This window comes from Petaurus breviceps, unplaced genomic scaffold, assembly GCF_028583685.1.
Source record: "Petaurus breviceps papuanus isolate PSGF00001 unplaced genomic scaffold, PetGlider_PUasm1.0 76, whole genome shotgun sequence".
Taxonomy (NCBI): Eukaryota; Metazoa; Chordata; class Mammalia; order Diprotodontia; family Petauridae; genus Petaurus; species Petaurus breviceps.
The window spans coordinates 56,287,474-56,303,168 of record NW_027186473.1 but is presented as its reverse complement, the minus strand read 5'-3'; the positions used below and the strand labels follow the sequence as shown (position 1 = coordinate 56,303,168).

Genomic DNA, 15,695 nt, shown 5'->3' with positions numbered 1-15,695 from the left:
ATTGTCAACTGGCAGATATTTCTCCCACTACCTCTCATTTCCTAAGGCCAGCCTCATAGCTGTCTCCTAAAAGTGGAATGCTCATGCAGGGCTCCACACATCTGTTCATGCTAAATCACTCACAAGGAGCCTTCTCTGTTCATACAAATCCTGTCCTAGCCTTCCTTCAAAGTTCAGCTCAAATCGAACCTTCTCTAAACAACAACGATCTCTCCCTGCTATCTCTACCATTCTGGAACTTCATCACCTATTATTTAGGAAAGCACATATTACGGAGTGGGCAGAGCAGATTTCTAATTCCACCTCTGTGTGACCAGAGGTCAATAACTCAGCCAAGGATCAGCTTCTTCATCTGGCAGAGAAAGATGATAATATCCATTGCACGGAATCAGATTTTCTGGGTTGGAAGAGACCTCAGTGACCATCTAGTACAGGAGATGGCAAACTATGGCTCTTTTGATACTGCCCGTGAGCTAAGAATAGTTTTTTATTCCTAAATACAATAAAACTTTATTTTACAATGTAAAAATTACTCTTAGCTCACAAGCTCTAGTAAAGCAGGCAGGCCAGATCCAGGGGGCCACTGTTTGCTGATACCTGATTTAGTCTAACTCATGCCCAACTAAAGGAATCCCCACTACAACATATCCAGCAAACAGTTATCAAGTCCTTGCTTGAAGACTTCCAGAGAAGGAGAATGTATAACCTCCTGTAGCAGCAACCACACTAGCATACCCCTGATGGCTACAAGCCCAGGTTCTTAGATCTGCTTTGCTAGGAAAGATAGCTGTTTAAGGGGTCAACAATCTTTTTTAATTACATTCACTAGTTTAGGGGAAAAGTTAGCACCCTGATCTTCAGAGAAAATATGGAGAAATAAGATCAACAGACAGGGCTCTGACTGAGTCAAAGCAATATTGCTATACCCTTTACACACATCCCTGGATCAAGAGAGCCTTTACATCTGAGCAGTCAGGGAGCTCTGAACATTAGGTCCCTCAAGATTCTTCTCATAAGCGAGCCCCCAATGAAAAAGACCAACTTAGAGCCAGAAAGCATCACAACCTTGGTGACTCAGAGCCTAATTAGAAATTAGCAAAAGGTATGAAAGCCTTCATACAAGCAAACCTTCCCTAAGCAAGCTTCCCTTAATGGGCTTCACTTGAGGACTATTAATAGGTGGGGAAGATCTTAAACCCCATTAACATCACACCTCCCCCTAGGCTAGTTCTAATTGTTAGGAAGTTTTGCATTATAGTAAGTGAAAAGTTGCCTCTTTGAATGCCTACCCTCTTCAGCATCATAGCCTTTCAAGTACTTCAAGATAGATACCGGGTTCCTCTGTGTCTTCTATTCTCCAGAGAAAGGAAAGGGAGGAATAAATGTTTACTAGGCTTCTATTATGAGACTTACGGGGCGTGCTAAGTACTTTGAATTATCTCATTTGATTCTCCCAGTCACTTTGGGAGGTAGGTACAATTATTATCTCCCAGTCACTTTGGGAGGTAGGTACAATTATTATCTCCATTTCACAGTTAAAGGCAAACAGAGGTTAAGTGACTTGCCTGGGGTCACACAGCCAGTAAGTGTCTGAGGCTGGATTTGAATTCAGATCTTCCTCAAGGCTAAAACATTCCGAATTCTCTCAATCCTCATTTGACATGTGGTCGTGAGAATCAAATTAAAAATAAGGAAGATTCTCTATGGATGCTAAGGTTCACCAGATGTTTCTGTTAGCAAATTACATTGAGCCCTGGAATACTATAGGGCTTCCACACTCAAGAGAAACATGCCTAAACATCGGTAGAGTCTCTAACAGCCTGCCAAAGTCACTTAACCCATTTCTTCATCAGTAAAATGAGTGTTGAACTACATGACCGGTAAGGTTCCATCCACCTTTAGCCAATCTAAAATATGAAGCTTAAAAGGGCCACATCAATGTTAGCAATTAGCATCATCATTATTCCCCAGCTGCTTCATATGGGAATATTTTGTCTCCTCAACCACACAGAGTCTAAGCCTTCTTTTCCATCTCTCAGTGTACCTCAGCACAGTACCCCACACATATTGGGACTCAATAAATACATGGTGAACTAAGCTAGTTTTTATTAGTTTCATTTTATCAAAGTACACTACATGTCTACTGAGGGACTCAGAGTAATCTTATCTTACATCTTTCAGTAAATCTAATTCAAAGCAAGGTTAAATATGAAAATCTCCTGACAAAGAAAATGTATCAACTTGATCCCAAATCTATAGAACAGTAGTCACAGAGATATCAAACAACTCAAGATAACCCACAAGACTTTGGTGCAGTCAGAAGGATGAAAGGCAAAGGGCAGTCCACCATCCGCAGACCTTCTCTGAACTAAGGGATAGCATGACCACAGAGCTCTCTGGTCATTTCTTCTGTTACATTACAACTTAATGCTGTTCCTTTCATATATTGGGCTAAAACCTCTTATTCAGCTATTTTAATGGTGTTCAACTTTTCCTGACCCCACTTAAAGTTTTCTTGGCAATGATACTGGAGTGATTTGCCATCTCCTCCTCCAGCTCATTTTACAGATGAGAAAACTGAGGCAAATACGGTCAAGTGACTTACCCATAGTCACACAGCTAGTCTGAGGCTGGATTTGAACTCAGATTTTCCTAACTGCAAGCCCAGAGATCTATCTGCTGTACCCCCTATACTCCACTAAACACCTATGAGATGGCATTGCTTTAAAAAAAAATAACACATTAGCATAATGAGATGAAAGACTCAAACCAAAATCACAGAGCAAGTTAAATTATAGAGCCAGATTAACCTTCTCAAACTGGGCATTTCATCACATCCTATAAGATATCATCAGCTGTGCTCCACCTCACCCCCATCCCTGTCATTCATTCATTTGCTTAGGCCAGTCCTTTCACAGTCTCCCACAGGAGTCACTGTCATTCCTTCCTCCACACCTTTGTCCATGCTGTGCCCCTCACTGTGACTGCCACCTATACAAATAGCATCCATCTTTCAAGGCATTGTTCAATTCTATCTCCTCTAAAACATTCACACATTTTCACATTCTAATAGAGCTTGGAATCCCTGCCAAAGAAAAGCCCTGAGTCACACCGAGAGGAACAGAGGTTTATTTTGCCACAACTAGCAGCAACGCTACCACAAATTTAATTCTGCTGATTGTTTGGAAACCTTTTCAGCAGAGACAATGGGGACTTTTGCACCAGAGAAGCCAGTGAGAGAGAAGCAGGTTTGGCCTAGATGGAGCTGGTGTCATAGAACAGCTCTGGCAAAGATCCCAAGCTGCTTGGGGAGGGACCCATTTCCTCTGCCCCTGGAACAGGAGCTGATTCAGCAGAAGTAGCATCTGTGCTTCTTAGGCACAAAGGCCATCAGGGGATTTCTGAAGCTGATCAGAGCTCTAAGCTGTGAAGTGGTTACCTGCCCAGGTGCCCATGTGAAAAGCCCTCGTGTACAGTAACATGGTCCTTAATACTGAATATGGAACACTATTTTCTTTTTATTGATTTGTTTATTTGTGTACCTGCTCCTACCATTACCACTACCAGTAGAATGTAAGGTTCTAGAGGTCAGGGACTTTTGCATTTTGGTCTTTGTAGTCCCAGGGACTTAATATTGTACCAGGCCCATAAAAGGCACCAAATAAGTTAAACCCTGACTACCAATTCAGACTACTATCCACCTATAACTTGGTAGGTGAATCTTAGAGAAATGCTTAAGGTACAAAGAAATTAAGCAACCAATCTAGGATTACAAGGCTAGTGTTGGAGGAGAGATCTGAACCCGATATACCATGCTGCCTCTACCACTTAGTAATCCAGGTTCAATGGAAAATGTTTTGATTTTGGAGTGCAAGGTCTGGGTTCAAATCCTAGTCTGCCACTTAACCCTTCTCTCTAGGTCTCAGTTTCCCCAGCTGTAAAATTAGATCACTCTAAACTGATGATCTCATAGACCTGATACCCCCTTGATCCCTTGCTGTAGACCAGAGGTTCTTAATCCTTTTGTGTGACATGGCTCCCCTCTGGTAGTCTTGATCCCTTCTCAAGAAAAAGGTTTTTAAATATATAAAATAAAATACTTAGGATGACAAAGGAAACCAATTATAATAAAGTTCCGTTATCAAAATAAAAAAAAACCCACAATGGACCCTAGGTTAAGAAGCTTTGCTTTAGACTTATGCTTCAGGCCATATGTTCTGCATCTTACCTCCTCAGAAGAACATTATCATTATGCTCATTTCAAAGGACAAAGTGCCAGCTAAAACAGATTTAGAAAAAGTCCTTGTGAAAGGCAGTGAGTACCATTTCCCTGCCAAAATGACTCCTGGTAGCAAAGTACATCATCAATTTCATCTTTCCACAGATATGAGAAGGTTCATAGATTTAAACCAGACTAAATCTCAGAGGTCTAGCACAATCTATTCATTTTACAAATGAAGAAACTGAGGACAAAAGAAGGCCTGTTCAAGGCTACACAAGGAGAAAGGCACAGAGTTAAGAAGTGGGTGCAAGTGCTGTGGTTCTTATTTTAGCCTTCTTTTTAGTGTTATTGCCACAGGTATACATGAAAGTAGGGAGGGGAGGGGAAGGGAGGGAAGGGAAAGGAGAGAAAGAGTGAAAGTTGGAAAGGAAGAGAGAGAGGGTGGGGGGGAGAGAGATAGAGAGAAATGGAGAGAGGGAAAGAGGGAGAGGGGGAAAGAAAGAGAGATTTGTAGTTAGAAGGGCCTGGGTTGGAAGCCTGATTCTGCTTATTTACCATCAGTGTGACTTTGGATCAGTCATTTCATTTCTCTAGAACTCTATAACATGAGATATTAGGACTACATGATCTCTTCAGTTCCCTTAAATTCTCAGCTCTATTGAATGCTGAATGATACAGTGAATAAAGAGGAAGAAAGAAAAGAACCATTCTCAATTCACTCCGGATGATAACGGACTCTCAGAACAATCTGTTATAAGGGATGGACTGTGTTCTCTCTGGCCTTCACTTACCCTAAAAGGGGTGTTGATGCGACTCGTCAGTGTGTCGAGGATGTGGACGTTTTCATGTTGGTGCAGGAGGATAAAACGAAGGAAGATCTCAAGGAGAGCTGGCTCCGAGATGCTGCGCAGGAAGAGATCCAGGTATGCTGTTGTGGTCATCACCTCCTCCACGGTCACCTGTGGCCACAGACAGAGTGAGTACAAGTCCCCCAGTCAAGCAGCAATCCCAGGACGATGGAAAAGGAGACCCGTGCACAGCTCCCAGGTGGGCAGGAGCAGGGCCATTCTGAGAAGAGGACACCTGGTTACTTTGGAAGCCTTTGACCCAGCCACAGTCTGTGTACCTTCTGCTGCCTACAGCAGTTTAGTACAGCAAAAGAAAGAGAAAGACTTTGAGAAAGTTATTTGAGTGGTTCCACAACCTTAAGCGTTTTCAGCTTTTATTAAAGCATTATAAGGTTTTCAGTGACAATGTTCCTCCTACCCACTCACCTCTAATCACCTTTCTGTAAAAAAAAAAAAAAAAAAAAAAAAAGGAATAAAAGAAAGGGTCCCAAGAAGTATATAACGGAGAAGTACCTTGAAGTACTACTCAACAAACATGTGTTAAGCCTCTGCAATATTTCATGATTGTGTGACTTTGGGCAAGTCATTCTGCTTTAGTTCTCTCATCTGTAAAATGGGGATATTTTCAAATATGATATTTTTAAAGTGCTTAGCACAGTTCCTGGCACATAGTAAGCACTACAGAACTGCTATTATCGCTGCTGTTATTATTATGATAATAACATATTATAATAATTATTATGATAATAAATTATTATTAATATTGATAATAAATTATGATTATTATTATCATAAGTCTTTACAAAAGCTCCGATTTGCCATAAATTCAAAGATTTAGAAATAGAAGAAACTTCAGACTCCATCAGCCTTTCATGATATAAATGAGAAGACCCAAGGTCTAGAGACATAAATCATTTGCCCCACATCACACAGGGAAAAAGAGACAAAGCCTGGATTCAAACCCTCACCTCCCGACTCCACACCCAGAGTTCTTTGCCACTATTTTTTTAAATCAGAGGTTTTATTAATAAATCAGTCTCAGCCCTGAAGGAATTTACAAACTAAATGAAGAAAGAAGGAAAACATACACATAAAAACAATTAAGGAAAGCATATGGAAAGTGTCAAATGAGTGATACACACAATTAAATGCTCCAGGAGTTAAAATGTGGTTCAGAAAAGTTGTGTGCAAAACAAACATATTATATATACATACCTAGAAATGCACACATTCTGCATGTACCACTAAATGTGTTTATATGTCTATATAAATATGTGGGTATATGATGTACATGTATCCGTGTGTATATACATTGTGTATATAGTATATGTTTTGTGCATATATAAACACTGTACATGTGTATGTCCATGTGCACATAAATGTACATATTACAGATTTTATTTGAAAGGAGACCAGAACCATGATATTTTAGGGATAGGAAACTCCCTCTACCAAAAGCAGGGTAACACTTAACTACTGATAGTCTTAGGGTTCCATAGGTGACTGCTCAGAGTTACACAACCATAATGGGTCCGAATTGGAACATCTCTCTCCACACCCAGCCAAACTGCCCTTCATATAGATTGAGGCTTTCAGTGAGGGTTCATGGGGCTCTCTTATGACTAAAATGAATAACCTTTATTACATGGGATCTGCGATCCTTACTTTGCTCAAAAACCGAGTACTTGACTGTATGCTGTATAGGGCAGTTCCAAGACAGATGAAGTGTTAAAATATTATTTTTTTTTAAGATCAGGGCACAGCTGTACAGCTATTCAGACTCCATTAATTCAGAATCTGAGATTCTATCATTCAATGTAGGAATGAAGGAAAGAGGAAGTAATTTATTAAGCAATTAATAAGCCAAATAACTGGTAGTAATTTCTTAACCACAAAAGAGGAAAAATCTTTTAAACAATATTTGCATACAATGCTAGGAGTGAGAGGGAGAGAGGGGGGGAGAAGAAGGAGAGGGAGCAAGGGAAGGAGAGGAGGAAAGAGGGAAATGGATTTGTAATTGGAGGGCTTGGGTTCAAAATCTGTCTCTGCTATTTACAACACAAACCATTCTTGGCTCTTTCTTAAAGAACATGGCCTAATGTATCAGTAACCACACTGGCATACCCAGGATGGCTGCTGGCACAGGTTCTTAGACCTGCTTTACTAGGAAAGATGGCTGTTTAAGGGGTCAACAATCTTTTTAAAATTACATTCACTAGTTCAGGGGAAAAGTCATTACCCTGAACTTCAGAGAAAATACAAGCAGAGAAATAAAGACCAACAGACAGGCTGACTGCCTGAATCAACTATACACTTTATATACATCCCTGGATCAAGAGAGCCTTTACATCTGAGCCACTGGGGAACTCTGAACATAAGGCCACTCAGAATCTTGCCCAGGGAATCACAAGGTCCTTCTCATAAGCAAGCCCCCAAAGCAAACTACCAACTCAGAGTATTTATATACACTTCTCAGAGCCAGAAGGCATCACAACCCTTATGACTCAGTGACTAATTAGAAATTAGCAAAAGGTGTGAAAACTTTCCTACAAGAAAGCCTCCCTTAATGGGGCCTGAGGCCCATTAATGGATGGAGAAGATCTTATATCCCATTAACATTACACCTACAAATGTCACGTAAGCTATACTTGGCAACATGGATCACTACTGTGAATTCAGCAGGTGTTTTTATTAAGTCTATACACTCTGTGCAAGGCAGAGTGTGGAGTAGAGACTAAAAGGCCAGTCTTGGCATTAGGAATCCCTGAGTTCCAGTTCAGCCAGTCACATGGTGGCTATGTGACCATGGGAGAGTGACTGAACTGCTGAGTGCTTGAGGGAACTCTAAGACTACAAAGTCCAGGCAAGTGGCCCAGGCTGGCCTGCTTTAGTAGTTAGTTTGTATACAAGGAGTCTTTCATGTGGATGAAAGTACAAACTTAATAACAAAATGCACAAGACCCTGTGTAGGGTGTATTGGGGAAACAAGTCTTCTGCCCACCGTCCCCATAACTTCTTCCAGAACTTAGGAAATAGGTGGGAACAAGATACCATGCTAAGTACCAATAATACAAGCTTGAAGATTATATACTCAAAGGATAAATAAAGCCCCACCAAGGGAATGAACAGTTTGAAGACAGAGATATCATAGCCCTATGGCTGGCAGAATTGGGGCTTCTTCACAAAGGAAATGGCAGCTGATCTGGGCCATAAAAGGGGGTGAGGGGAGAGAATTCATTTCAACAAGCAGATATATCATGGGAATCCATTCTAGGCATTTGAGAGGGTGTACAGAAAAGTGGGAAGCAGGAAAGGGCAAAATGGGATGGAGAGAGGAGCTGGGAATAGTCCACTTTGGCTACAATAAGAGCCAACATTCATATGACATTCAAGCTTTGGAAAGGGACTGATGTATATTATTCTATTTACATTTTATAGGTGAAAAAACTGTGGCTAAAAGGTTAAATGCCCTGTCCAGGACCACAAAGCTAGAATGTGTCTAAGGCTGGATTTGAATTCAGATCTTCCTGACTCCAAGTCCAGAGCTCCATGCACTGTACCACTCAGCTCCCAGAAGAGAAAGGACACAAAAAAGAGTAGTCAGATATAGAGCTCAAAAGGTGACCACAGGGGGGCGGCTAGGTGGCACAGTGAATAGAGCACCGGCCCTGGAGTCAGGAGGACCTGAGTTCAAATCTGGTCTCAGACACTTAAAAACACACACACACACACACACACACACACACACACACACACATATGCTAGCTGTGTGACCTTGGGCAAATCACTCAACCCCAATTGCCCTACCTTCCCTCCTCCAAAAAAAAAAAAAGCATAAAAAAAAGGTGATCACAGATAATGCAGGATCTCCAATGCCAAGCCAAGTAATGTGAATTTTGCTTAGGAGGGAGGGCATAGGTTGCCACAAGTGTTTTGAGCAAGGAATGTGAGAAGGACCAAATGTGTATAAAAGAGAAGCAACAGAGTGAAGTATAGACTAGAAAGTATAGACTCGAGGTGGGGAGACCAGTTAGGAGACCACACCTGCCTGAAGAAGCCTAGTGCTAATAGGAGTGAAAAGTGGGCTCAACATGAAAGATGCTGCAGAAATAGAACCAACTGGACTTGGCCACTCAGAAATGAGAACAGGCAGAACATCAAAAAGGACTCAATTTCCTACCCTGAGGATATCTTATCCTTGGAGGATCCTAGAGCTAACCAGAAGACTAGAGAAGTATAGGTTTGGGGGGAAAGAGGGTAAATTCAGTTTTGGAGAGCCTTGACTTTGAGTTGCAAAGAAGAGTGTCCAAAGAGAAACATGCAACAGGTGATCTGATGCAGGACTGACCCTCAAGGGAGTGGCTGGGGTTGGATTTACAGACTGGGGCATCATTAGCATGGCAGTAATCACTGAAACATGGGGAATACATGAGATCACCAAGGGAGTAAGTGGAGAGAGACAAAGAGTTTTGAAGATAGTGTCTTAATTTGGTCCATATTTAGGGTATGGGAGGAAAAAGGACAAGTAGGGAAGGAAGCAAAGAAGTAGAGATCAGAATTGATGGAGGAAAGGAAGGCAGAGCATAACAAAAAACAAGGGTGGAAATATAAAGGGAGTGGTCAACAGTGTGAAAGGCTGCTTGAGATTTAGGGCTTATGTACTCACTAGAAAATAATAAAATTGGTTTTCTTTAGAAATGCTTAACAATTCATATTTTTCATCCATTCAATCTGTCCCTTCTCACCCCAGAACCATCTAAATTAATGAAGTTTTAGAACAGTCAACTTTTAAGCATAGAGAAGAAAAGCATTTGTGCAGAAAATTCAAGAACAGCTAATGATTGACATTTGGCTTTGTAATGCTTTCTATAATTCTCTTCTTTTTTTTCTTAAGCAGTAGAATTACATCCCTAATTACATTTTGCTTAGGCAAATATTAAAATCTGTTTTCATTATCTGTGCAAAAAACAAGTAACTGATGCTGATGGGGGTCAGTCCAAAAGCACATGATAACAAGGACAGCTAGAATTTATTTGGGCTTTAAAGTCTACAGAAAGCTTTATGTGCTATCTCATTTGTGGTGAGGTAGGAGCAATTATGCCCATTTTGCAGATGAGGAATCTGAGGAACAGAGAGGTTAAGTGAATTGCCCAGGATCATGCAGTTAGTAAGTATCCAAGACAGGATTTGAATTCAGAGAAACACTTCACACCCTAGCTACCTGGAGGATTTTCACCTAGACAAACCATTCCCATATGAATACTATGTCCCATTTTATCTAGTGGCTTTCCAGTTCACAAAGCCTGTGAAGTGGAAAGTGCTTTTATTATCACCATTTTACAGAGGAAGAAACTGAGTCTTGAAATGGTTGTGAGTTGCTCAGTCATATGACTAAGAAATTGGTGACAGAACCAGGGCTCACATCCAGGTCTTCTGAGTATATACAAATCTAATGCCCTTTCCAATATGTCAAGTGAAGGATGTAATTAGAAAAGAGAGGCTATTGGGCCATGGTGCCACACTTTTTGGACCAAGCACGGCATGAGTGGCCCCAAACTTTTGAATTTGGCTCTGCTTCTGACATGAGTATAAGGTACTGTCTTAACCAGGTCAGTATCTTCACCTGATTAATGTTGTGTTTAAACAAGGTAAGCCACAAATATTAAGGTCAGATAAAGAATAGACCTGTTTACATTCATTACAAGCCAGCTTCAGAGGGACAGCAGTGAGCCTCCCTTCACTTGGCAGAACTTAGCAGGTATCACTGAGGCATACCTGTCAGGCATGGCCAATGGATTGGTCTGTTTGCTTAACTAGATTTCTCCCTTACAAGGAAAGGCTTCTATTGGGAAGAGTGACAAAGTAAAATTATACAAGTTTTTAAAATTATACAACTTTTTAAAAAGAGATCTGATCTTATGGACTGTTCCAAAAATGAGTTACTACTACCCTATCCTTTTCTATTCTGCTGGTATCCATTCCCCCATCTGAACATCTCCCATACAGGTAGCTACTTTATTAGTTTGTGTCAGGACTGGTGTCCCTCCCTCCTCTGCACATATAAAGGCACTAGGCAATGGGGATAGCTTATGTAAATTGAAATAATAAAATACCTTATGGATACAGCTGTGACAGGGGAGTGTAGAAGAGACTCCTCTCACCCACAAAGAAGGAAAGAAAGGGATGGTTTTACATATCTTTCAACCAGAGATGAGCTGGTAAATATTTAATAACCAACTCTCAAAAAAAAAGGTATTAGTAACATACTTCCAAGTTGAATATGGTGAAGTGAGTAGAACCAGTAGAATGTGGCACACTGTAACACCAATATTATATGATCAACTGTGAATGGGCAGCTAAGTGGTGCCGTGGATAGAGTGCTGGTCCTGGAGTTGGAGACTCATCTTCCTGAGTTCAAATCTGGCGTCAGACACTTACTAGCTGTGTGACCCTGGGCAAGTCACTTCACCCTGTTTGCCTCAGTTTCCTCATCTGTAAAATGAACTAAAGAAGGAAATGGCAAACCACTCCAGTATCTTTGCCAAAGTCTTCCCCAAATGGGGCCTTGAAGAGTCAGACATAACTGAGAAATGAATGAAAAACAAAAGCTATGAGTAACTTAGCTCTCATGGTAAAAATGTTATTGATCTGCAAAGAAAGAACTGATGGAGTCTGAATGCAGATCAAAGGATATATATTTTTTACTTTATTTTTCTTGTTTTACTTTTTCAATCTGTGTTTTCTTTTTCAAGACATCTAATGCGGAAATGTGTTTTGTATGACTACACATGTATGATCTATATCAAATTGCTTGCCTTCAAGGAGGAAGGGGACAGAGGGAGAGAGAGAATTTGGAACTCAAAATTTTTTTTTAAATAATGCTAAAAAATCTTATACGTATTTGAGAAAAAAATAAAATATGAGAGGAAAAAAAGTTTAATCTGGATTATCAACATATTCTCCATCACTTTAAATCTAGAAAATCAGCAAAACAATAAATCACTTGTAGGGTTTGCCAATTTCCCAGGTGTAAATGATCACACTGAAAATTTTCAATTGTCTTACCTGAGTTCAATTTACTTTGTTCTATTTTACTACTGCAACCTCAGGGTGCTTTAAGCACCCAGATCCCAGAAAGCATCTCCTAATTTTCTGACCTTCTTGATCTCTGAGCAAAACAATACTAATCAGGTCTAAATGGTCCGTCCATGTTGCTTCTGTAATCTTATATTTTTAACTTTGCCATTGTGCACTGCTGGGCTGACAGGCCAGGCACGATTCCAGAAGTTGCCTTGGCACCATAATGCAAAGTCAGCCTTTCTCTTCCCCCTCCCTTTTAAGTTACACATGACCTTAATAAGATCAAAAGCACAGTCAGTGATAAACTCTTTAAAATATAGGATTCAGCCTATGGGGGCTGACATGAAAGGAGGGCATTAACCAACTATTGTTTACTGCTTTTAGACTGGATAAATGAAAAGATTTTATTTCTTTAAAAAAATCAAAGCTGTCATTTATAAGCTAAGAGGATTTAAGAAAGCACTTGGAGGGGCAGCATTTACATAACGTGCTATAAATATTAAAACCCCAATTCCATTAAGCTGAATGTTAGCTGCAAGCAGCCTTCATGTTGCAGACTCTCTTTATAAATTGAGGTCACACTCACCTCTAAACTAATACCCAAACCAGGAAAATCGAGTTCCTTTTTCCTTCCTTATCCTCCCTCCCCATGTTTTCATAACCCTTAGAAGGCTTTTATTCCAGAGCACCAGCATCCAACTCAAACTTTCTCCTCTCCCCTGACCCATCTCCTCCTCAATACCCAACATTCAAGAATAAATAAAATTCACTGACTGTTGATTTAAAGCTGGAAAGGAACTCAGAGGCCATATAGTCCACCCCTCCACAACCATCACTGTAAAGATGAGAATGTAAAGACCAAGGAAAGGCAAATGATTTGCCCAAGAACACACAAGTAGTGAACATCAGAGGTGGGACTGGAACGCAGGTCTACTCACTCCAGAGCCAATGCTCTTTATGTTGCTTCTAAATTCCCTGTGTTTGTCACCAGGCTTCTGCTGCCACTGAAGAGTTCCTCCTGGAGGCTCCCATTGTGGCAATGGGTGCAGGTCTTCAGAGAGAGCTTCATTCTCTCCAGACTCTGCTATAGACATTCTGAACTCTGACACCATGTTCCAATGGTACCTTCCTCCTTCTCTGCCTCCCGCCATGTTGTATGTTGTCTTCCACTAGATTTTAAGCTTCTTGATGGTAGGCAATGTCTTTATTTTTGTTTGTACCTCTACCATTTAGGACAATGCCTAGCATATAAGTACTTAATAAAAGTTTGTTGTCTTGCCCTGCCTGGAGAAGCAGTATCATACTGCTTCTCCCAACACAGACACCAGAAAGAGTATTCAACTTTACCATCATCAGAGCTGGATCTTGGGCTAATGTTTACAAGAAGGAAATATGTATTGGAAAATTCATTATTTTGAATAATGGTCTTGTTTGAAGTTATATTTAAAAAAGAATCCACTGTTAGTCTAATTGATGAGAAAATCCTTAGACAAGGGGTAGGAGACTACAAGGTTCCAATCCTATTTCTCTCTCATTTGAATGTGCCCTTGAGAACTAACTTTATCTCCCCAAGCCTCGGCTGCCAGCTAAGTAAGAAGGAAAGAGCAATCCTTGTGCCATGTCCTGAACAGGGCGGGTGTGAGGACAGTACTCAGTAAATGACAAAGTGCTACCTAAATGCCAGGTTCAAAGAGAATCATATATTTAGATCTGGAAGGGTCCGATCCCTTCATTTCACAGATGAGGAAGCTGCAGGGACAAAGTGATGTTTGTTGCCCAATAATGAGGCCAATCCAGTCTTCAAACTGAGGTCTTCTGATTCTTAGTCTAGAATTTTCCATTGCCCCATATCCTCTCCTCTCTCTATTTACAGTGTCTTTATTGAGGAACTCATCAGCGCTTATAGGTTGACTTGTCATCTCTATAAAGATGATACCCAAATGTCTGCATCCAACCTTAACTTTTCTTCTAAACACCCTACATCTCCACCTGGATATCCTCTGGGTATTTCCAATGTAGCAAGTGCCAAACAAAATACATTGTCTTTCCCCTAAACTCAAGACTTCTGTAAACTATTTCTGCTGAGGGCACCCTGATTCATCTTAGAAGTCAATGACCTAGTGAATAGAACACCAGCCCTGGAGTCAGGAGGATCTGAGTTCAAGTTTGGCCTCAAACACTCAACACATACTAGCCATGTAACCTTCGGCAAGTCACTTAACCCCAATTACCCTGCCTTCCCTGCTCCAAAAAAAAAGTCAATGACCTTTACAATTTAAGAATCTTCCATGGCTTTTCCCTCTCCCTCACCCCTCTAGTTCATCACTCACCAAGTCCATTCTATCTCAGTCAACCAACAACATGCACCCACTATCATGTGCCAGACATTGTGCAAAGTCCTGATGATGCAGACAAAAGTGGAACAGTTCTAATCCTCAAGAACCTTACATTCTAATTGAAGAGACAACAGGTATAGGGCTGGGTCTGTGTGTGGGTGTACAAGGTGAATAGAAGATGACTGGCAAAAACGGAACTAGGAGCTAGAGAACCACGAAAAGCTTCACGTTGAAGATAAACTTAATCCTGAAGAAAACCAGGGGTTTTCAGGAGGCAGAGGTGAAGAGTAAGGGCATTTCTGGCCAGTGCAAAGGCATGGAGGGGAGATGAAACATCCATTATAGCATGAAGAACAGCATATAGGCCAGTAGGGTTTGACTATAGAATTGGTAAAGGGGAGTTATGTGTGAGATGAATGAAAAGACAGAAAGGGACCAGTTTGTTAAGAGTTTTAAATGCCAAACAATCTACGTGGGCAATGAGGCAGTACAGCAGACAGAGAGCTGGACCCAGAGTTCAAATCCTGTCTCAACCACTTATTGGCTGTGTGAACCTGGACAAGTCACATAATTGCTGTCTCAGCTTCCTCATCTGTAAAATGGGCATAATAATAGCACCTTCCAGGGTTGTTGGGAAGATAAAATGAGAATAAATATGAATAAAAAAAATTTATAAAGCACTTTGCAAACCTTAAAGTGCTACACAAATACTAGCTATTATTACTGTTGTTGTTCTCATTAAGATCCTAAACAGAACTACTGGAGTTTATTGAATGAGGTAATATGGGCAGACATGTACCTGAGGATCAGTCACTTCCGTCCTTTCCTTTTCTCTCACATGGCCTCCTCTATAGATTAGATCCCCAGGAACTAGACAAATAATAATTAAAATGCTTGGAAAGATATGATTTAATTGGCATGAGCACTCCCTTCTCCCAACACAGATCATAATCTCTGCATCATTCATGATATATCATGGTTGAAAATCTTCTGGAGGCCAACTTTCTGGTGATGAGTCTCTTATTTAGCTGGGCTAATTCCCCGATGGATAGGCAGGCACATGGAATCACTGGGCCCATATTCTAAGTCTTTCTGGTATAGCAAGATCTATCAGGGCTGAGATAAAGCTGGCAAAGCCTGTAAGAGCCCAGGGTCACCCCCATAGCAGGATAAACCACTGCACCACTGATGGGGGAGGGGGAGGGGTTT

The 15,695-nt window shown here is 40.8% G+C and overlaps 1 protein-coding gene across 16 annotated transcripts in view; it reads right to left on the bottom strand.

Moving 5' to 3' along the window:
• Positions 1-15,695, bottom strand: part of FHIP1A (FHF complex subunit HOOK interacting protein 1A) — a 438,671-nt gene that overhangs the window by 55,120 nt on the left and 367,856 nt on the right. For all 16 annotated transcript variants that reach the window (XM_069105531.1, XM_069105522.1, XM_069105520.1 and 13 more), the window contains one exon: positions 5,014-5,181. In XM_069105531.1, coding sequence (XP_068961632.1) covers positions 5,014-5,181 — 168 coding nt within the window. The remainder of the gene's footprint in view (positions 1-5,013; positions 5,182-15,695) is intronic.